Source organism: Nothobranchius furzeri, chromosome 14, assembly GCF_043380555.1.
Source record: "Nothobranchius furzeri strain GRZ-AD chromosome 14, NfurGRZ-RIMD1, whole genome shotgun sequence".
Lineage (NCBI taxonomy): Eukaryota > Metazoa > Chordata > Actinopteri > Cyprinodontiformes > Nothobranchiidae > Nothobranchius > Nothobranchius furzeri.
The window spans coordinates 25,273,586-25,294,659 of record NC_091754.1 but is presented as its reverse complement, the minus strand read 5'-3'; the positions used below and the strand labels follow the sequence as shown (position 1 = coordinate 25,294,659).

At 40.8% G+C, this 21,074-nt stretch overlaps 1 protein-coding gene across 2 annotated transcripts in view; it reads right to left on the bottom strand.

Annotated features, from left to right (window-relative positions):
• Nucleotides 1-1,408: 1,408 nt before the first annotated feature.
• col4a2 (collagen, type IV, alpha 2) overlaps nt 1,409-21,074 on the bottom strand; it is a 73,515-nt gene continuing 53,849 nt past the window's right edge. The window contains exons 5-48 of one of the 2 annotated variants that reach the window (XM_015966251.3): nt 19,908-20,042; nt 19,778-19,822; nt 19,570-19,686; nt 19,422-19,490; nt 19,300-19,335; nt 19,154-19,207; nt 19,033-19,068; nt 18,913-18,954; nt 17,421-17,483; nt 15,978-16,022; nt 15,805-15,852; nt 15,677-15,712; nt 15,545-15,589; nt 15,376-15,430; nt 15,141-15,257; nt 14,651-14,800; nt 14,406-14,477; nt 14,153-14,304; nt 13,011-13,083; nt 11,810-11,916; nt 11,529-11,712; nt 11,117-11,161; nt 10,773-10,847; nt 10,590-10,688; nt 10,251-10,472; nt 10,004-10,165; nt 9,755-9,925; nt 9,515-9,658; nt 9,242-9,358; nt 8,969-9,150; nt 8,573-8,636; nt 8,412-8,486; nt 8,211-8,318; nt 8,035-8,142; nt 7,889-7,960; nt 7,650-7,775; nt 7,413-7,529; nt 6,520-6,681; nt 6,257-6,355; nt 5,882-6,028; nt 5,552-5,668; nt 5,153-5,344; nt 3,844-4,130; nt 1,409-2,286 (exon numbers count right to left, since the gene is read on the bottom strand). In XM_015966251.3, coding sequence (XP_015821737.1) covers nt 2,032-2,286; nt 3,844-4,130; nt 5,153-5,344; nt 5,552-5,668; nt 5,882-6,028; nt 6,257-6,355; nt 6,520-6,681; nt 7,413-7,529; nt 7,650-7,775; nt 7,889-7,960; nt 8,035-8,142; nt 8,211-8,318; nt 8,412-8,486; nt 8,573-8,636; nt 8,969-9,150; nt 9,242-9,358; nt 9,515-9,658; nt 9,755-9,925; nt 10,004-10,165; nt 10,251-10,472; nt 10,590-10,688; nt 10,773-10,847; nt 11,117-11,161; nt 11,529-11,712; nt 11,810-11,916; nt 13,011-13,083; nt 14,153-14,304; nt 14,406-14,477; nt 14,651-14,800; nt 15,141-15,257; nt 15,376-15,430; nt 15,545-15,589; nt 15,677-15,712; nt 15,805-15,852; nt 15,978-16,022; nt 17,421-17,483; nt 18,913-18,954; nt 19,033-19,068; nt 19,154-19,207; nt 19,300-19,335; nt 19,422-19,490; nt 19,570-19,686; nt 19,778-19,822; nt 19,908-20,042 — 4,827 coding nt within the window. In that variant the 3' untranslated portion in view covers nt 1,409-2,031. The remainder of the gene's footprint in view (nt 2,287-3,843; nt 4,131-5,152; nt 5,345-5,551; nt 5,669-5,881; nt 6,029-6,256; nt 6,356-6,519; nt 6,682-7,412; nt 7,530-7,649; nt 7,776-7,888; nt 7,961-8,034; nt 8,143-8,210; nt 8,319-8,411; nt 8,487-8,572; nt 8,637-8,968; nt 9,151-9,241; nt 9,359-9,514; nt 9,659-9,754; nt 9,926-10,003; nt 10,166-10,250; nt 10,473-10,589; nt 10,689-10,772; nt 10,848-11,116; nt 11,162-11,528; nt 11,713-11,809; nt 11,917-13,010; nt 13,084-14,152; nt 14,305-14,405; nt 14,478-14,650; nt 14,801-15,140; nt 15,258-15,375; nt 15,431-15,544; nt 15,590-15,676; nt 15,713-15,804; nt 15,853-15,977; nt 16,023-17,420; nt 17,484-18,912; nt 18,955-19,032; nt 19,069-19,153; nt 19,208-19,299; nt 19,336-19,421; nt 19,491-19,569; nt 19,687-19,777; nt 19,823-19,907; nt 20,043-21,074) is intronic. The other variant, XM_015966252.3, reaches the window with a different exon arrangement.

Below are 21,074 nucleotides of genomic sequence, written 5' to 3'. Positions count from 1 at the left end.
AAAAAACAACCAATTAAAATATATTTTAAAATTGTGTCAGGATTAAAGTTGAAATGTGGAGAAAAAGTTTCAATAAAAACAATTTAAAGAAAATTTCTTCAAATCTTTTATGTGAACAATTATTTTCTACGTCTTTCTTCAATCTTGACACAGATTTTATTCCAGAAAATGTACAGGTCCTTCTCAAAATATTAGCATATTGTGATAAAGTTCATTATTGTCTGTAATGTACTGATAAACATTAGACTTTCATATATATATTAGATTCATTACACATAACTGAAGTAGTTAAAGCCTTTTATGGTTTCTAATATCGATGATTTTGGCATACAGCTCATGAAAACCCCAAATTTCTATCTCTAAAAATTAGCATATCATGAAAAGGTTCTCTAAACGAGCTATTAACCTAATCATCTGAATCAACTAATTAACACCTGCAAAAGATTCCTGAGGCTTTTAAAATTTCCCAGCCTGGTTCATTACTCATAACCACAATCATGGGTACGACTGCCGACCTGACTGCTGTCCAGAAGGCCATCATTGACACCCTCAAGCAAGAGGGTAAGACACAGAAAGACATTTCTGAATAAATAGGCTGTTCCCAGAGTGCTGTATCAAGGCACCTCAGTGGGAAGTCTGGGGTGCCATGTCAGCTGCTGGCGTTGGTCCACTGTGTTTTATCAAGGGCAGGGTCAATGCAGCTAGCCATCAGGAGATTTTGGAGCACTTCATGCTTCCATCTGCTGAAAAGCTTTATGGAGATGAAGATTTCATTTTTCAGCACGACCTGGCACCTGCTCACAGTGCCAAAACCACTGGTGAATGGTTTACTGACCATGGTATTACTGTGCTCAATTGACCTGCCAACTCTCCTGACCTGAACCCCATAGAGAATCTGTGGGATGTTGTGAAGAGAAAGTTGAAAGATGCAAGACCCAACACTCTGGATGAGCTTAATGCCGATATCAAAGCATCCTGGGCCTCCATAACACCTCAGCAGTGCCACAGGCTGATTGCCTCCATGCCATGTCACATTGAAGCAGTCATTTCTGCAAAAGGATTCCCGACCAAGTATTGAGTGCATAACTGAAGATAATTATTTGAAGGTTGACTTTTTTGTATTAAAAACACTTCTCTTATTGGTCGGATGAAATATGCTAATTTTTTGAGATAAGAATTTTGGGTTTTCATGTGCTGTACGCCAAAATCATCAATATTACAAACAATAAAAGGCTTGAACTACTTCAGTTGTGTGTAATGGATCTAATATGAAAGTCTAATGTTTATCAGTACATCACAGACAATAATTTATCACAATATGCAATTTTTTAGAAGGATCTGTATTTAAACTTTAATTATAAAACCTGGAAACAAAATTATTGTTTTAAGAAAATGACCACAGACAAAACCATTTTTATGTTTTATTTGTGAATTTTTAAACAGTTGACTTGATGCAAAACATTTAGCATTTATGTCAAACTCTGAACTGATTTGTGATCCTCCAAATATTTATGCAACTAAATCTGTTGATAAAAATGAGGGAAGCATGGAAAGATTGACTTTTACAAATGTTCATTCACAACATAAACAGAATCAGTGCATTTTGTGGACAACAAGATAATTCTGCAGTTGATGTTAAATGCATTAAAAGATAACTGTAATTTAAAAAATCTATGCTTTGTACAAGCGTCAGAAAAACAAACCAGGCTTAAAAAAATTGTGGCTGACAGGCAGTTAGTGGCTTCATGTTTATATGGATATGTGCATCTTTGGTTCCGCTGTAGTTTCTGATGGTTAATAATCATAGCTGAGGTAATAAGTTAAAAATAAAGCACCTGTAGACATTTAACACAACATATTAACATTTGTCCCATAATTTTGCTGTTCGTATTGCTGGACAATTGTTTTATTTACAGTGCATCCTGAAGGCATCACAGAGTCCTTGCATAGCTCAGGAGAATCATACAAGTCTCCTTGTAGTCTGATTGGATCAGATCCGATCTTGCTGTTGGAGCTGTGGTGAGGCGTCCCTCACAGGTTCTTCATGCAGACCTGACAGCGGCTGATGTGTGAAAGAAGCTGGCCCGCTTTGAGTGTCTGTGATGCCGGCTGAGAGTGGAACTCCTGCTCCGTAGTGGTCAGCCAGAAGCTGTATTTGTTAGCGAAGTAGTGACACGTGCCTTTGGCCCCGTTGCACTCAATGAATGGAGCCGTGCGGAAGTCCTCCAGGCAGGAACCGGGAGACGACAAGGACTGGCCACCGCCTTCGTTTCCTGCTGCTGTGTGCTGCAGGGACAAAGGTGAGAGGGGGAGCCAATGAGACTGGAATATATCATTATTGTTAGGTGTGGAGATCCTTATGACCAGATCAGAGTTGTCTGAAAATAAACAAATGCTGTCTTTTTCCTGTTCAGAACCGAGTACTAGAAAACAGTGCTTGTCTGACAAAATATAAACAAGTCCTGGAGAGATTTACCGGTACACAAAATTACACAAAAATTCTGGTAGAAAGCTGTGGTAAAGCTGATTCAAGACGTCCTACAAAGGAAGCTCCTTTCAGTTGCTTTAGTTCAGTTGAGAATCCATCCATCCATTTTCTGAACCCACTTTGTCCACGTGGGGTAGCGGGGGGGGGGGGGGGGGGGGGGGGCTGGTGCCTATCTCCAGCAGTCAATGGGCAATCAGGCGGGGTACACCCTGGACAGAGAGCCAGTCCATCGCAGGGCAACACAGAGACACACAGGACAAACAATCATGCACACACTCACACCTAAGGACAATTTAGATCAGGGGTGTCAAACTCATTTTAGCTCAGGGGCCACATTGAGGGAAATCTAGTCCCAAGTGGGCCTGACCGGTAAATTAAAAACAACTTCAGATTGTTTTCTTTGTTTTAATACAATCAATATAAAACAAAGCTGGAGCCTGAGGACAGTGTATCCAAAATAGTACAAGTACAACACCTGAAGTGTACTTGAAAATTTGAAAAAACTAAAAAATCAATCAATAAAAAAACATTCCTTAGTGATTCAAAGAGCTTACAGATCACATGGCTAGATCAGTTTCATGCAGCACTTAAAGTATATTTGACTCATTTTACTTAACATCTTTTAGCTTTCACCAGCACATCAATATCAGAAGTCACATCCTGAGTGGCGGCCAACTTCAGGATGTGATTCAAGTTCTTGTGTGAGCCTTGAGCGCAGCTTTGTTTTATTTATACTCATTACAGAAAAAATTGCTCACAAAGATAAGTTTATTTTCACTCTACATTGTAAAGTATGAAAATAAAGTTTACACAACCATCTCGCGGGCCGGATTTAACCCGCTTGCGGGCCGGATCCGGCCTGCAGGCCGCATATTTGACACCCCTGATTTAGACAGACCAATCAACCTTACAGTCATAATTTTGGACTGTGGTAGGAAGCCGGAGTACCCGGAGAGAACCCACGCATGCACAGGAAGAACATGCAAACTCCCTGCAGAAAGATCCCAGGCCGGGAAGCGAACCCAGGACCTTCTTGCTGCAAGGCAACAGCTCTAACAACTGCGCCACCGTGCAGCCCAGTTGAGAATCACTTTCTGGAATCTCTTTGTCCTGATCTAAATCAACCATGAATGAGAGTTGGCACATAGCCTTAGAGGTCGTAAAGGGGTATATTGTGTGTCTACAGCAGACTGGAGAGAGAATCATGGCCTCAAATTGGAAGGAGCTGGCTCTCATCAGCTTCAAACTGCCCTAGTAATAGACTAATCAAGAATTAGACTAGACAAAAGTATTTTTTAAAACCTGCAAAACAAACATTAAAGTACGAGCCTAAAACCTGCAGAATTTTTACTCACCATGAGGAAGGAGTAGCCAATCCACAGGCTGCGCCATCCTGCAGGACACTGTGGGATGGTGATGTCTTGACTGTGAACTGCAATCGCCACTGATGGCGCTTCACATACGGAGCAGCGACTGATGTATGGTTTGATTTCTGATTCCTCAACGGGCATCATGGGAAGAGACGCAGTGGTAGAGAGCCAAAAGGACTTATCGTTTCTGCTGGCGTAATAGCAAAGGTCTCCGGGGTTACAGTAGAGGAAGGGCATAGTGCTGAACCTCGGGAGGCAGGAACCCGCCAAACCTAACATAAGAACACGCCGTTAAAACACACGTATGAAAAACTCCATAAGGAATTCTAAAATGACCAAAGAACAGCTGTTCTGATTCTAATCAACCTTTAAAGTACATCTAATCCCAATAGCGTTGTCTGTAATACGCTGGTGAAGGTTCTCAGTCATCCAGGTCATGGTAATCCAAAGGGTTCAAATGAAAGCAATGAAGGCAACTGGACTTTTTTGGTTTGTTGAAGATGTTTCGCTTCTCATCCAAAAAGCTTTGTCAATTCTAACTGGAATATGAGAAGCTTGACTCTCCCATATTCCAGTTAGAATTGACAAAGTTCCTCAGATGAGAAGTGAAACATCTTCAAGAAACCAACGAAATCCAGTTGCCTTCATGGCCTTCATTTGAACCATTTGGCTTTGTCTGTAATAGGAAAAACATGCTTCTGCTTAGCTTCTGAAAGGTCAAGTCAAACCGTGCATGGTAACCGGTTTCTATTTTGGAATCCCATTGAAAAGTACATCTTTAACCATTAACTAAATCTAGTGGTAGCAATTCCCATAAATTTCCCTCAGAGGTTCTCTGGTTTCAATCAAATTATTTGTGTTAACAAAAGCAGTCTTGAAAAGCAAACATTCAATCAGCCTTTTAAAACAGTTTCTTCACTTAGGAACAAAATCAGATGATTCACTGGAAGCCAAAGAAATGCAGAGATTTGTTGTTACATTAAATTGAATTAGGCTGGGAAGACGGAACAAGCAGCAGTGGAAAAATGTTACAGCTGAAGACAGAATTTGGTCTCAGAAACCAAATATAATCTATGTGAAGTGATTCAAACCTCCTTTTGTTTATTTTAAACATTTTTTGATTTATAGGTATACAGGCTTTCTGAAGGTCTGTCAAAGGTTTCTTTAGGATTTTGGTCATTTGGGTGAAAGAGGTTTCTTAATATTAAATAGCTATGGAGGTCAAGATCTTTGATAATGCTGAAAGACAGATTACCAAAGTAGTACTGTAGTTTTGTAGTTTACGTGGACTCACCAAGATCTTGGTTGTGGGCCTTTTCCTGGCCCTCGAAGTACAGTAGGCTGTAGCCATCCCACAGTTTGGACATTCCCACGGGACACATGGGGGTCTGGTCTGACTGACTGTGTTTCACTAGCAAGTAACCAACGCTGACACTGCGGCCAGGCATACCAGGAAACCCGGGGATACCAGGGTTACCACGGTACCCTGTAAATGAATGAGTTTATTGTTGTTGTTATTATTATTATATTATTATAATTAATAATAATAAATTAACAGCAAATTAACTTTAGCCAAAGATAAAAATCAAACCTACTTTGTAACGGATTTCCTACATAAACCCCAACCTCCTATAAATCTTTTAATCCAGGATTATTTGCCTAATCCCAAGCTGCCCGACAGTGTCAGACATACCTTCCTTGCCCTGCAGACCGAAGTGACCCATATGTCCAGGTTCTCCACGGAATCCAGGAACTCCAGGAGTACCACTAATCCCAGGCATGCCTCTCTCTCCAATGGGCCCCATGAACCCTGCACAGGAACAGGATCTATGTGTTACTGTGCTGGTTCAAGTAGATGACAGAGCTGTCTGACTGGTATTCAGTCTATAAGTCCTAAGTTCAGTCCTTCTTGGCCAGGGCATCTTTGCAAAAGAGACTTGTTCTCAAAGGATTTCCCTGGTTAAATAAGGGTTAAATAAAAAATAAATAATAAAATAACAGTAAGTGTCCTCTGATGGGTAACCTGAATCTCCAGGTGGCCCTTGTGGTCCTGGTTCTCCTCTGTTCCCCTTTGGTCCCATGATACCCTGCACTCCTGGAGGACCCCTCTCACCTGGAGTTATAACAGGTAACGGGGCAGGACCTCGGTTACCTGTTGGTCCAGGAAAGCCTGTGGAAAAGATATTTTTGGAAAGAAAAACAGTTGCTTTGGGTGTGTAATGCTTAAAGTTGTGTTAAATCCCACAAAAAAAAAAAAAAAAAAAAACACAAAACCCATCTTGCCTTTGCCATGCTTAATTGTGTGTGACTGAATGCAATGACCAAATGTGGTTGAATAGAAGAGGTGAAACTTTAACCATTAGGAAGGCAGTTGATTAATTAGAAATACACAACTGACCTGGTATTCCAGTGTTTCCTTTCGGACCCGATGGTCCTCTATCTCCTTTTGTTCCAATCTGACCAGGAACCCCCATGACACCTTGATCTCCTTTCACCCCTAGATAAAAGCAAAATTTCGTTAATGATATGTCAAAAGCTGATATGTATGTTTAGACCTTATAAGTCCGGTTTGGTAACTGGGCCACTAAAAGTTGGAACAAAACATATCATGTAAATGACCTAATGTTTAACGTTTAAAAGGATTTCCTGTCCAGTCCATACCTTTTCTTCCAGAGACACCGTGGGGGCCTTTGTATCCAGATTGACCTGGATCCCCTCTGAATCCTTTAGTACCCGGGAATCCAGGAGCCCCGGGTTCTCCTTGTACACCCCTTTCTCCCGGAAGAGCATCCAAGCCTGGCAATCCTCTGGAACCAGGAACACCTGACAAAACAACAACTCAGTTAGGGAAATTAAAATATCCAACAACAATTTTTAAATCTCCTCATGTTAAGAAAAAAAGGATGTCTGCACACTAAGTGCTGCACTACGGAGCCCCTCTGATGACATGGTCCAATAAATAAATAAAGTGTGGCCACGAAATACTTATTCGTGGCCACGTTATAGCTATTTCGCGGGCACAAATAAGTACTTTGTGCCCGCGAAATAGCTATAACGTGGCCACGAATAAGTATTTCGTGGCCACAATTTATTTATTTTTTGGACCATGTCATCAGAGGGGCTTCGTACTGCTCAGCTGAACATAAAAAAAAAAAAAACAAGAAGGCTCTTGGATAAACAAGCATATATTATTGTTTTGAAAAATCGACTGTTTATTTACATAAGCAGTAATAGCATTTCTTCACAAAATCATAGATTTCTGGTAGAAAAACCATGGACTGTAAAACAGAAATTATTTGACTGTTTATAAAATAGCATTCTTTTAAAGTAAAATGTGTATTTTATTTATTTATTTGAGTTATTTTATTATGGCAAAAATCCACGATCTAACGAGACTTTCTGTTAGCTTGTCAGTCAAGATCGGACTTAGTCTCTATGTCTTTAAACTGAGGTCATACATGACTTATCTGATGCTTTATCCAATTATGAGCAAGTTGAAAAACATACATCCCATGATGGAGTCTATACTTGTGAAAACAACCGCTTCTCTCTACCTTGATGTCCTGTTGGTCCTGAAAATCCAGGATCTCCTCTCTGTCCTGGTATGTCTGGGGTCCCATCTGGTCCCGCAAGTCCTGGGAGTCCTGGCTGTCCAGGATGGCCAATGTCACCTGACCCAATGAAGACAAAAAGTTATTTCACATGACAACACGCATCATGTGCAGCTTTGCAGAATGTACTTCCTATCTGTCTTCTTTTGTGCACTAGTATGGATGAAGGTAGTGATTCACCTTGAGGCCCCTGGTAACCTTTAGAACCCACTGCACCTGGAAAACCTGGCTGGTCATTGTGGACTCCGCCCTCCCCCTTTTGCCCTTTATGTCCCGGCTCCCCAGGGCGTCCAAAACCCTCCAAACCTGATGATCAACAACACATTCTTTGATGTTACATTTACATTAAAAAATTTACATTACTTCAATAGTAGCAGAGCACAGAAGAATCATTTCCTAGAGGTTTTATAATTTGTTACCTGGTGTTCCTTGGTCCCCTTTGTGACCCTTTAGACCATGTAGCCCATAGAGACCCTTAAGTCCAGGATAACCTGCACACATGGAAGGAATTATATGATAAACAAGGATGTGTTTAAACTAGAGAGTGTAAGATCAATTTTGTTACCTTTGATTCCAGAGAAGCCAGGGAAGCCCGGTTGTCCCTCTTTCCCAGGAATTCCAGGGAAACCCTTTTGACCTTGATTACCAGGAGTACCTTTCTGTCCATCTGAGCCTATGAATAAATATATTAATGCAAAAATGTAAACCACTAATGGAAACAAATACAGAGTAGACCGTTACCTGGAATTCCCGCTAGTCCTGGATCACCCACTGTTCCCTTTATTCCCTCAATGCCATCAAAACCAGTAGGACCCATGTCCCCAGTTGGTCCACTTAATCCCTTCAGACCTATAAAAATTGGTTCAAACTTTTCAGTCAGGTAAACAATTTTTATTGTCTAGGAAGTTCAGATAAGCAACAATTGTGAGATTGAGCTTGTACCTGGTTCCCCTGCAAATCCATCCTCTCCTCTTAGTCCAGGGTTTCCTGGAAGGTCTATGCGAAGGCCTTTATCACCTGTAGTATTTTCCAAAAATTACTTATTTTTCAATCACAGTTACTTTGTGTTTATTATCTAAATGTCCATCCTAAATTTGGAATACCTTTGGCCCCCTTCCTTCCATCTTCACCTAATGCTCCATAGGCACCAGGACTTCCTTTGATTCCCTGGAAAAAGGAAAACTTTAGCTACCTTTAAATGTAGATTTGTTAAACGTTTATAAGATTTATTAATAAAGGATTAAAATTAATGCAAAAAAGATTGAAATTGTTCAAATGTGGCATGGATTAGCTGAAAATAGAGTATATTTGCTGAATGCTTCCCTTTCTTCTGACCTGATCTGATATCAGAGCCGAAGCACAGCAGAGAGGGAGGGACCCGCAAAGGTGCATTTGTTCAAATTTTCTATCGGAACCATTTTTTTTGTTATAAAAGGATTTTACAGATGAATTCAAAAACTACTGAATCATGTGACTTTTCCTGGAGTGGCTCAGTTTACCTTGTTGCCAGACATTCCCTCGAAGCCCGTGATTCCTCTGTTTCCTGTTATACCTGGCATTCCTTTGAAGCCGGGTAACCCCTGTGCTCCGGGATCACCTCGCTGACCTTTCTCTTTGCTGGGTTCTCCTGGAAGACCATCTGATCCAGGAAATCCTGGCACACCATATACTCCTTTTGAACCTGATGAAAGCAAAGATTCGATAAGTTGAAGGATTAAAGGCCAGAAAATAATAAAAAAAGAAGAAACTGATTTCAAACTGGAGCTGCAGACCTCTTGGCCCAGTGAACCCTGGCATGCCTTGATGTCCGTGGTCTCCCTTGGCTCCCTTCACGTTGACAAGCATTTGAACAGCAATGGCCCCACGTGGCCCTGTCAGACCACGCTCACCTGAGGACAGGTGTTGTAGAGAATCAGATCAGAATCAGAAGAGTTTTTTTGTCTTATGTGCAAGAATCACAACATTAGGAATTTGCTGCGGTTGAGGATTAGTTAGCCGCCAGTCTTATTAAAGCTGTTACACTAATCAATGACGATTGGTCCTACCTTTTGCTCCCTGTTTGCCTAAAAGTCCTTTGAGACCAACTTCACCGCTCACTCCAGCTTCTCCTTTAAGCCCACCTAGACCCTTCTGCCCTGGATTACCCATCATTCCCTCAAATCCTGACATGCCGTGAGACCCCTTGCTTCCTGAAAAAGAGAAATTGCAGAAACAGCCATTAGAGCAAACTGCTTGTATGATTTTTGTTCACCATTGAATTAGGGGTCACATCTTGAGGAACCAACCCTTCAATCCTGGATGTCCTGGTCGTCCACTTCCACCTGGTTGCCCTGGGTCACCTGGTAGGCCGGGCTCTCCAGTGGCACCAAAATCACCATGTTCACCTGGTGTCCCTTTTAATCCTGTTGGACCTGGAGGACCAGGATCTCCTTGTGTTCCTCTGTCCCCTGTGATTCCTGATTAGGTAGAAGACAGAATTTCAGCAGGAACAGATATGAAACATATTCTGACAGAGAACGTTTGTGTTCTCTAACCTGGCTGGCCAGTTTCACCAAATGGCCCAGGCAGACCCACTCTTCCTGGATCCCCAGGGAAACCGTGTGTCCCTGCTGGCCCAGGTCGTCCCTCTTCCCCTATCAGGCCTGGGGAACCTTTCTCCCCCTTAAAGCCGATCATACCAGGCATGCCCCCCATACCTGGAAAAACCAGTTCAATAAAGCCAATGCATTAAACTTCAAACATCTTTTTTAAACAAATTGATAGGACAGGCCTACAGCTTACCCGAGTAGCCTGGATTCCCTGGATTTCCAATTGGGCCTTTTTCACCTTGATCACCTGGTAGTCCTGGATCACCCTGGGATCCAGGTGATGCTCCTAATACTTCACCATGACTACCCTTTTCACCCTGAACACCATATCGACCAGAATGACCTGGAAAACCGGGAACTCCTATGGAACCTTTTCTGCCAGGAACTCCATGATCTCCACGAGGACCAGGAAAACCTGTATAAAACAAACAAAACAAAAAAGAAATAGATGAAAACTAAAAAGAATTCAAGACCAAATGTGAGAACTGGAGAAAGGGACTCTAAATGCTTCACAGCCAAGTGTGGTCTTTACCTGGTGGTCCAGAACTGCCACCTGTGCCCTGCTCCCCCTGCTCCCCCTTTTCTCCCTTGGCTCCAGCTACACCAACTGCCCCCTTTAGTCCAGGAAGTCCTGTTCATTAGAGAAACATTAAAAAACACCCAAAAGGACTCAAAGCAGCTGAAATGAAACACAAAATTCTAAGACTTAGGTTACCTTGTGCACCTGGTGGTCCACTGACCCCTGGAACTCCAGGGAGACCTGGAGGTCCTGGAACAGGTTGGCAAGGGCCTGGCAAGGAAGGAAGCACATGAAGCTTCAGAACAATGTGTTGGTGTTTTTGGTGTTTGTTGAATTTTGGTGCGGGTGGATTTTACTGCCCAGCGTGAAATCTTTTCAGAATCTGACATAAGGATCTAACTAGTGGGTATCTCAATAAAGCAAATCTAACATTATCAACAAAAATCATCATGCATCTCAGTTCAATTATCCAAATGCAAAGCACAACCGAGATGTTGCAAAGAGGAGACGTAAGGTGAAAACATTTGTATACCAGCTACCTGTGACATCCACCTGTCCTCCTTCTCCTGTTGGACTACAGCCGCCTTTCAGTTGCAAATGAGGGGGAATGAAAGAGAGATGCATTCGGAACAAGAGTTATTCAAAAGCAAAAGCACTGTTTGAAAACAAGCTCAGCTGCAGCTGGTTTGAGGGATGCAGCCCCTGGCGTTAAGTAGACAGCAGTTCAAAGAGATGTGCCCGCTTGTCATGCTCCCTTCTCTTTTAATCACAAGCCATTAATGTCACCGCTTTGCACTGGATTACAAAACAGGGCATTATTAAAAAGATGTAAGGTAAAAATTACTCAGAGTGAAAACAGGAAAAATCTTTATAGAGAGCAGAAATATACCACAGCAAAAAAAAAGACTGAATACAAACAGGCCTGTTTGGAGGCGGTTAGCTGCTACTCACCTGGAGCTCCGGGTGTGCCTGGAACTCCAACGTAGCCGGAGATACCATCATCTCCAGGTAAACCCCGCTGTCCTTTGATACCTGTAACATCTTGACCCGGGACTCCCCTAAGCCCGGCTGCACCTGGTGCACCAGGCCGCCCTGGGTACCCCTTGTCCCCATGTTGCCCTCTGGGTCCTTCTCCCTGTAAGTATGAACCCAAAAAAGCAAAATGAAATAAGGAATAGTATTAATCAGTATATGAAACTTATAGTTGAAGGAGAAGAAACACATGGACTCACTGGCAAACCACGGTTGCCAGGGAAACCAGAAAGCCCGTCTGGGCCTGGAGAACCGGGGACTCCTGCGGGACCATCTTTTCCTGCTTCTCCAGGGTCACCAGGGAGGCCTGTAGGGATTAAAACACAATTATGTAACAATAAAAACACAAATATTAGGTTTTTTTTCAGAACTGAGCATTTATTTTGTCTCAAGGTAGGTACAGGTTGGGTGTAACGGTATGTCTATAATCCCGGGTCGGTGTGTACTTTAGTTGAAATGTCACAGTCTCTTTACTCTCGGTACGGCGACAGAACAACTGGAACAACAGATTTGATGATGTCTAAAATAAAACTTTACTTGCATTAAATCCTCCAACCAAATATTCTCAAAAACAAAAAAGCTATAAACAAAAATACAAAAATAAATACATTTTATTTAACAGGTATTTGTTTTAGGAAACCAACATCAATACGTTGGCTTTCTCAGCTGCAACTACAAGAAAAGCTGAAGTATTGGGAAATAAATGTTCTATCTTTAAGAAATGAATGTTCTGTATTTCCTTATGTGCAACTTTAAAAGTTCCAGCTTGTAAAATTGCTCAGGTTCATTCAACCTTCATGTGTTTTGATAGAAATATTAATTGTCCACATTATCTGCCTAAAGGACTGATCTGTTGGCAGTCTGCGGAAATTATCTTCTTGCTCCAGATAGAGGTTGCTTTTCTGGCAGGTGTCGTCAACTTCAGTTTAGCGTTGTCATGGTTGCTAGTCGACAGGACACACACTGCATAAGACTATCCAGTTTTACAGCTATTCACTTGAAGTCTTCCCTGTCAATAAAGGACCCGGTATCTAGTACAGACACCAGCTCACTTTGACCGAGTAAGCCGGGCCTTTCAAAGGATGCATCCCTTGAATTTGTAACCAGTTGTTGGTGCTGCTAGAACTGGCTAGCACATACAAAACAGCATCCATGTAGGAACTCGGTATGCGTTTGTGCGGAGTCAAATGTTCTGTCCCCAAAAAATTCTGAATATGAATCCAAGTGTCGTTACAACACCAGAGTGAATAGATGTACAACATTTCAGTTCACCCTGAAACAATCCCAAAGTTTTGCCCCCACCCCAGACTTTTTATGTTGATCCAACTATTAATTTTTTAACTGTATTAACCCCCTAAAGCGATTCCTGATCAGAAATAAGATAAATAATTAACTTAGCACCTTTTTGTGTGGCAACAGTTGTGTTTCCTTTTCGACCTTTTGGTCCTTGAAGGCCATTGGTACCAGGAGATCCCTACAGCACATAACAACACAACACACACCAATATTACACAACACAACACAGCAAAACACACACCAGTACAATACAACACAACACAACACGACACAACACAACACAGCAAAACACACACCAGTACAATACAACACAACACAACACGACACAACACAACATAACACAGCAAAACACACACCAGTACAATACAACACAACACAACACGACACGACACAACACAACACAACACAGCAAAACACACACCAGTACAACACAACACAAGACAACACAACACAACACAAGACAACACAACACAGCAAAACACAACACAACACAGCAAAACACACACCAGTACAATACAACACAACACAAGACAACACAACACGACACGGCAAAACACACACCAGTACAACACAACACAACACAACACAACACAACACGACACGACACAGCAAAACACACACCAGTACAACACAACACAACACAAGACACACCAATAAACCCCAAAATACAACACAATACACACCAACACAACACAACGTAATCAAATACAACACAACACAACACATACCAATACGATAGAACACAACACACACCAATAAAGCCCACAACATAACAAAATACAACACAATACACAAGAACCCAACACCATGTAATAAAATACAATACAACACAACACAGCAAAACACAGACCAATACAACAGAACACAACACAGACCAATAAACCACACATTGTAACAAAATATTACACAATACAACACAACATAATAAAATACAACACAATACCACAGGAAACACAACAACAACAGACACAACACACACCAATAAAGCACACAACACAACATAATAAAATACAACACAATACAACAAGAAACACAACAACAGACACAACACACACCAATAAAGCAGACAACACAACATAATAAAATACAACACAGCACAACAAATGCAACACATAGAAGAGAGAGAGAGAGAGAGAGAGAGAGAGAGAGAGAGAGAGAGAGAGAAAGAGAGAGAGAGAGTATGCATTGCAGATATTGAAACCACATAAATCTTTTTTATCTTAAACGTTGGGATTTTTTTTTCTCACAGGAAGTCCATCCTGTCCTCTGGGACCCGTGTCTCCCAAATCACCCTCACGACCAAACTCTCCAATTATCCCAGCATCCCCGGGATCGCCAGCAGGACCAGGCAAACCACGCTGGAAGTTTCCGAGCTTGCACTCACATTGTCCATGATCGCCTGTGTCAAACACAACACAGTTCATTGGAAAAGTCCTACAGGATCAAATTAAAAGGGTTTTCTATTATTTTATCTGTGGTGTATGTGTACGACTTAAACACCTTTCTGTCCCTTTAAGCCTCCCCTTCCAGGTTGTCCCCTCCATCCTGGATCTCCAGCAAACAACACTTCCACTGGAGATAAACAGAATTAAACACACACATACACACACACACACACACACACACACACACACACACACACACACATGCACGCGCGCGCACGCACGTACACACACACACACACACACACACACACAAAACACTGAAGACCCTAAAGCACTCTTCCCATCGACAAAATCACTCACACGATGCTTTCGGTCCTGGCGGTCCTATTGGCCCAACACGCCCATCGATTCCTGGGGGTCCTGCAAAGACAGCAGGCCATCCTCGTTCTCCTCGTTGACCTTTGTCTCCTTTGTCTCCAGTAAAGCCAAACGGTCCAAAGAAGTCCCACACTACCAAACACAAAAGCATTAACAGAACTTACAAATTTTCTCATTTTCTGTACATAAAAATTGTTTAAAAACCTTATTAAGTTAATTACTTTTACTCAGATGAGAACAACGTAGATGTTTGGTCATAGGGTGTGTGTGAGTTTGCATAAGTGTAAAAAGGGTTTGTGTCATTGAAACCACTATGAATGTGTGAGTGTGTGATCAAAAGCATTTGCTGACATGCTGGACATGTCAAACAACCGATAATTAGAATAAAAATAAATGCATGATTTCAAAGTCAGCATCATGGAGAAGAAACAGCTTCCTTAATCAACCGATCTGCTGTTTTGGTCTCACAAACCTTGCTGTTGTTGTGAGTCAGAAGCAGGAGGTCCAGGTGGTCCAGGAAAACCCTGGTCTCCAATTGGACCCCTCTCTCCTTGTGGACCAGTCTCACCAGGGGGTCCAGGGGGACCATCTTAAAAACATCAAGGTGAGTAAAACATATTTAGCATTGTAAATGCAATAGAAGACACTCAGCAGTTAAAGTTGTTTTCTTCAAAGATATTACTTGGCTATATTTTGAATCATTTTACCAGGTGTAAACCAAGATCCCGATGAAATCAACTCTCCTGGATCACCTCTGACTCCCTGTCAGAAAAATGTTTTTTTTTTTTAATCAGTGATGAAATCCCTCAGTAAAAACACTTTTTAAAATCTGATTTCAGTGGATATGAGATTATTCAACGTGGCTGCTCGTCTCACCTTAGTGCCATCTCTGCCTGTCGGTCCTGGTTCACCAGGATCGCCCTGAGGCAACAAATGAAATGAGAAAATAATGTTTTCTTTGTAATCTAAGGAAACACATCATGTAAAACGTATTTCACACAGCCGTACCCTCAGTCCAGTAAGCCCATCTCTACCACTGTCACCCTTTAAAGAAACAGAGAGCAGATAGTGTTATTTTAGAGCATGAGTAGAGGTCAACGATTGAATTAAACATGTAGAAATGTGATCGTCCTTACTCGCAATCCAGCGTTTCCCATCATACCAGTTTCTCCTTTGTTGTCAGCCTGAAACAAACCAACCAGAACAAATCAGCAGAGAGATTTCTGCATGTATAGCGAAAGATTTTACTGCATGGAGAAATGTTCCTTTATGTGCAAATATGTCAGATTACTCTGAAATGATCACATACCAGAGCTCCTATTTCTCCTTTGTCACCTTTTAATCCAGGTTGTCCCTAAAACAATACATCACAATTCAGAAGGAATCACACGAAAAGAAAAATAAGTCAGGCTTATTTCTAAGAATTCTGACTTTAATAATTCTGACTTTAATCTCTGAATTCAGACTGTAATCTCTGAATTCTGACTTTAATCTCAGAATTCTGACCTTAATCTCTGAATTCTGACTTTAATCTCAGAATTCTGACATTTTTCTCAGAATTCTGATTTTAATAATTCTGACTTTAATCTCTGAATTCTGACTTTAATCTCAGAATTCTGACATTTTTCTCAGAATTCTGATTTTAATAATTCAGACTTTAATCTCTGAATTCTGACTTTAATCTCTGAATTCTGACTTTAATTTCAGAATTCTGACTTTAATCTCTGAATTCTAAATTTAGTCTAAGAATTCAGACTGTAATCTCTGAATTCTGACTTTAATCTCAGAATTCTGACCTTAATCTCTGAATTCTGACTTTAATCTCAGAATTCTGACATTTTTCTCAGAATTCTGATTTTAATAATTCTGACTTTAATCTCTGAATTCTGACTTTAATCTCTGAATTCTGACTTTAATTTCAGAATTCTGACTTTAATCTCTGAATTCTAAATTTAGTCTAAGAATTCTGACTTTAATCTATGAATTCTGACTTTAATTTCAGAATTCTGACTTTAATCTCAGAATTCTGACTTAAAGCTCTGAATCCTGGATTTAATTCCCTCAGATTTCTGACTTTAATGTCAGAATTTAGACTTTTTTCTCAGAATTCTGACTGTAATAATTCTGACATTAACTCATTAACTGCCAGTGACGACTAAAGTCATCAATTACATTCTTTAACGGGGTGGGCCTGGGAACGAGCCCCTCATCATGAGAATAAACATCACAGCGCTAAAGCTGACCGTCACCTGCGTGTGTCACACATCATGTGATCAGAAAGCAGAACATCCTTGAATCAGGAGATCATTTTGGGACGCTGCTTTGAAAAACACATGGCGCTAACCGGAAAAGCTTCTGCTGCTCACACTTTGACAACGTAATGTGAAAGAACGGAAAAAGTTAGAAACACACTGATTCTTCCTGATGTAAGAAGTGAGTCTACTCTTTCTTTTGGTAGTTTCGGTGTTTACATGATCATAGAGCACAATGTTCTGTGAATCTTCAAAGAAAACAAACAAACTGTAAAACCGCTCTAAAACGCTGGCAGTCAGGGGCTTTCTGTTGAGATAACAACTAGCAGTTAATGAGTTAATCTCAGAATTCTGACTTTTGGACTTCTGAGAAAAAAAGTCAGAACTTTTATTCTTTTCTTTTCAGTGGACTTAATCCTCTACTGTATATAACACACCTTTTCTAAACATTTAAACATGTTACGAGATCACAACCATGAGTAAAAACAATAGCTGATTACAGGGATCGGCTGACGCTGCTGAGTCGTGTAGTTTCCTGGCGGCCCTTGTGGTCCGATGTCACCCTGTGGTTAAAGCACGAAGAGTGACAAAAAGCTGAAATTTACTTGAGAAAAGAATAAATAGTCAAAGAAAGGAATTGAACATAAACAGTTATTTACATATTAGAATGAACTAATTCTAAAGCTGTAGCTGGGGTGAATGCAGTCCTTGAAAATCACTTATATGGATGTTTATTATTTTATTACCAAAACATTTTGTTTTGAACATTTCAAATATACCCCTTCCTTATTACCCTGGAGCCTGTGTTTTACACTTTTAGTTCCCTCATGTGGCGTTACTACCCACTAATTACGTGGCTATTGCTTTCAGGCGACATCTCAAGCAGGAGATCGATGTTGAGACACTCTGATTTCAGCGTGATGATGAACAAACAGAACATCATCGATGCTGAGAGGAAGAAAGCTGAGTCAGACAGAAAGCTTGAGGAACTGCAGGCTTCATTTAAAAACGATCTCTGTGAAAATTTGGGAAACCAGGATGGAGAAGAGCAGAAGCTGACAATTAATCTGAGCTTGTCCTTAGCAAAGAAGAAGAAAATATCATTTCCATAGCGCCTCTCAAGATAAAAATCACGAGGCGCAAAGAAACAAATGGGGCAATGGCGGGTTAACCCTAAGACCAAGTAAAAAAAAAAAAAACCATGGAGGACAGAGAGACTAACCTCAACAAAAGTTGAAGAATTCCTAAACTTAAATCTCATAAAAAATCTCTGAAGAATCAGAAGGCAAATCTGATCTTGAGACTGTAGGCAGCAGAAGATTATAACAGGAACTGGAAAACGAATCGGCTGAAATCTCTGAGAAGGTAGAAGCAGTGAAAGCAAACCAGACAAAGGACTTCAGGTCCCAAGAAGACGCTTCAAAACCGCTCATCAAGCAACGAAAGGTGATTCGACGAGGAGGTCCAGAAACTTAGAACTGTGGCACTTCCATGTAATCATAAACATATAATCTGATGAGGATTAGGGTTCTGGGAAGAAAACAAAGCCTAATATCTCCCATTTGAAAAAATGGGGCAGTGTGGTGGAACAGTGATTAGCACTGTTGCCTTGCAGCAAGGCTGCAGGTTCAAATCCCAGCTGCAGTATTGCTGCATGGATTTAGCATGTCTCATGTTGGTGCAGGTTTCACCCTCTGGGCAAAAACAATCATGTTTCGGTCAATCTGTGACTCAGGTGTCCTTGTAGGTGGGAGTGAGTGTGTGAACGGTGGCACGTCTATGTTTATTTGTCCCTGTGATGGACTTGTGTCCTGTCCACTGTGTCCTCTCTCGCCCAGCTGACAACTAGACATAGACACAGTTCTGAAGATAAATGAAAGAGTGAATATTTAATCTGAGATGTTAAAATAGCTGCTGCCTTTGTCTGAAAAATAAACCCAACCCACCACGCTGACATGATTATGAAACCTTTCCACACATTTACTAACTCACCGGTTCTCCTTTGACTCCCTTTAAATATTTGGTCATTGTGCCCTGGAATAGAACAAATCCATTTTAATGTAAATTAGAAACACATTTGAATTGACTTTATTTGCAGATTTGTGGCTTTACCTTTGGCCCTGGGGGACCTGGAGGACCAGGAGGACCCTGATCGAGGACACAAAAAGGGTTTCCTTTGATCAAAATTAATTTGATTGATAACAAATTAGATGAAACCAGCTTCTTCACAAACCTTTGGTCCTATTGGGCCTCTGTTACCTTCCCATCCTCGTTCTCCCATTGGCCCCTGGAGGAATATTTAAATAAAACAACAATCAGGTGAAAGTACAGCAGCATAATGTTTATAAGTTAATAACTGGAGTAGATAATGTGTCTCACAAATATTCCACTGGATCCCGGTGTGCCTGGATCGCCCTGGTATGAAATAGTCAAAGATTCATAAATGTATTTTTTATTCTTGAAAACCAAAGGTGTGGCTGTTGTGAACTCCTCTTCCTCACCCTGAAGCGCTGCATGAACACTTTGATGTCCAGAGTGTCCCCCTTCTCCCCCTTTCTTCCTTGTTGTCCCTGCGGATAAAAACAAGCCCATTAAAAACCCTTTAGAGGTAAATAACCAAAACGTATAATCAGATGTATCGTTACACACAAGAGTTCCAGGTGGTCCGATGAAGCCGGGAAGTCCAGGTAGTCCTGATTCACCATGAGTCCCGTTACAGCCGTCTGCTCCTGGCCTTCCTCTGGGCCCGGCCTGTCCCGGATGGCCCTGCAGACATTTTAACACGAGCAGAATCAAGCCTCTGTTTGCATGTAAATTAATCTTTCTGCATTATTCTAAATTGTTTGATTTGACCCACCGGAATACCATCGAGTCCATCGAACCCTGGAACGCCGGTCATTCCCTGAAAAGAGAAAGAAGTTTGTAGTCTTTTAAAAAGGTTTATACTCTACCTTTTAATTTTATAGGTTAAAAGAAGAAATTTTTACCATACTGCCTTTAGGACCTACGATGCCACCAATTCCTTGGTCACCTTTCTGCCCCTTTGGTCCCTGAATACCAGGATCTCCTGGTCGACCCACTGGACCCACAAAGCCCTGAGGACCAAGAGGCCCAGGTAGACCCTAATTAAAAAAAAAAAGAGTTAAAATATTAAAGAGCAAATTGTAGGTTAAGTATTTTTCTAATTCATACAAAATGCTGTCCAAAAAATACTATTTGAAATGTTTATTGTGGATATTTTGTTTTAAAATGCATAATGGCACAGTTTTTTGAGTAAAAAGTGGCCTTTCTCAGTCAGACATCTGATATAAGTGATGATAATGTGGGAGGGAGGGGTAACAAGGTTGTAAACAGCAAATGACAAAGATAAACAAAAACATCACAATACAAGTTACAAAATGTAGTACATTTTTGTCTCGATCTTTTTTATTCCACCAGTGGGAGACAAAAGCTCTTTTCTTCAATCAACTTCTTACTCTCTACAGCCACCTAGTGCCCAAACTGTATACTGCCCTTAATCTGTAGAATTTGAAGGATTATAAAACAAGGTACAAAATACACAAGATAGAACAAATATTAAATAATAATAAACAATAATGCTCTTAAATTATGACCATTTGATTGATAATTGATGATGATTTATTACTGTAATTATTTTAGGATTTTCTTCTCATCTTTTCAAAGTGTTGCCTAATCTTATAGGAATTTGGTGCAGAAAAAGGAAAGTGAACTGATAAATGGTCATGATGGGCTCGCTGCAGGTGGAGTGTGTGTTAAAGGAAAGAAATTTTGGATGGAGTCCCCCGAAGAGCCACAAAATAATCCCCCCAAAAACCAACCCTGGTGTTTCTTTTGTCACTTTTCTGAACATGAGAGATAAGATACATTTATGTAGTGGTAGTGGTTGGTATACACAAACACTTCAAAGGTCACAGGACTCGTAAGAACTGGAGAACAGGATTTTTAATTTCCCCTGGGCAGAAAAACTTTAGATTTTGTTGCAGAATTTTTTTAATTGAAATTGATAAAAGTACAGGACACATAAAGTATAAATAAAACAGACATTAGAGGCACAGTGAGCGAACGAAAATAAGATGCTACATGTAGAGCAGTGTCAGGTGTTCATTTTGGGGTCGATAAAAAAAATAAAAAGA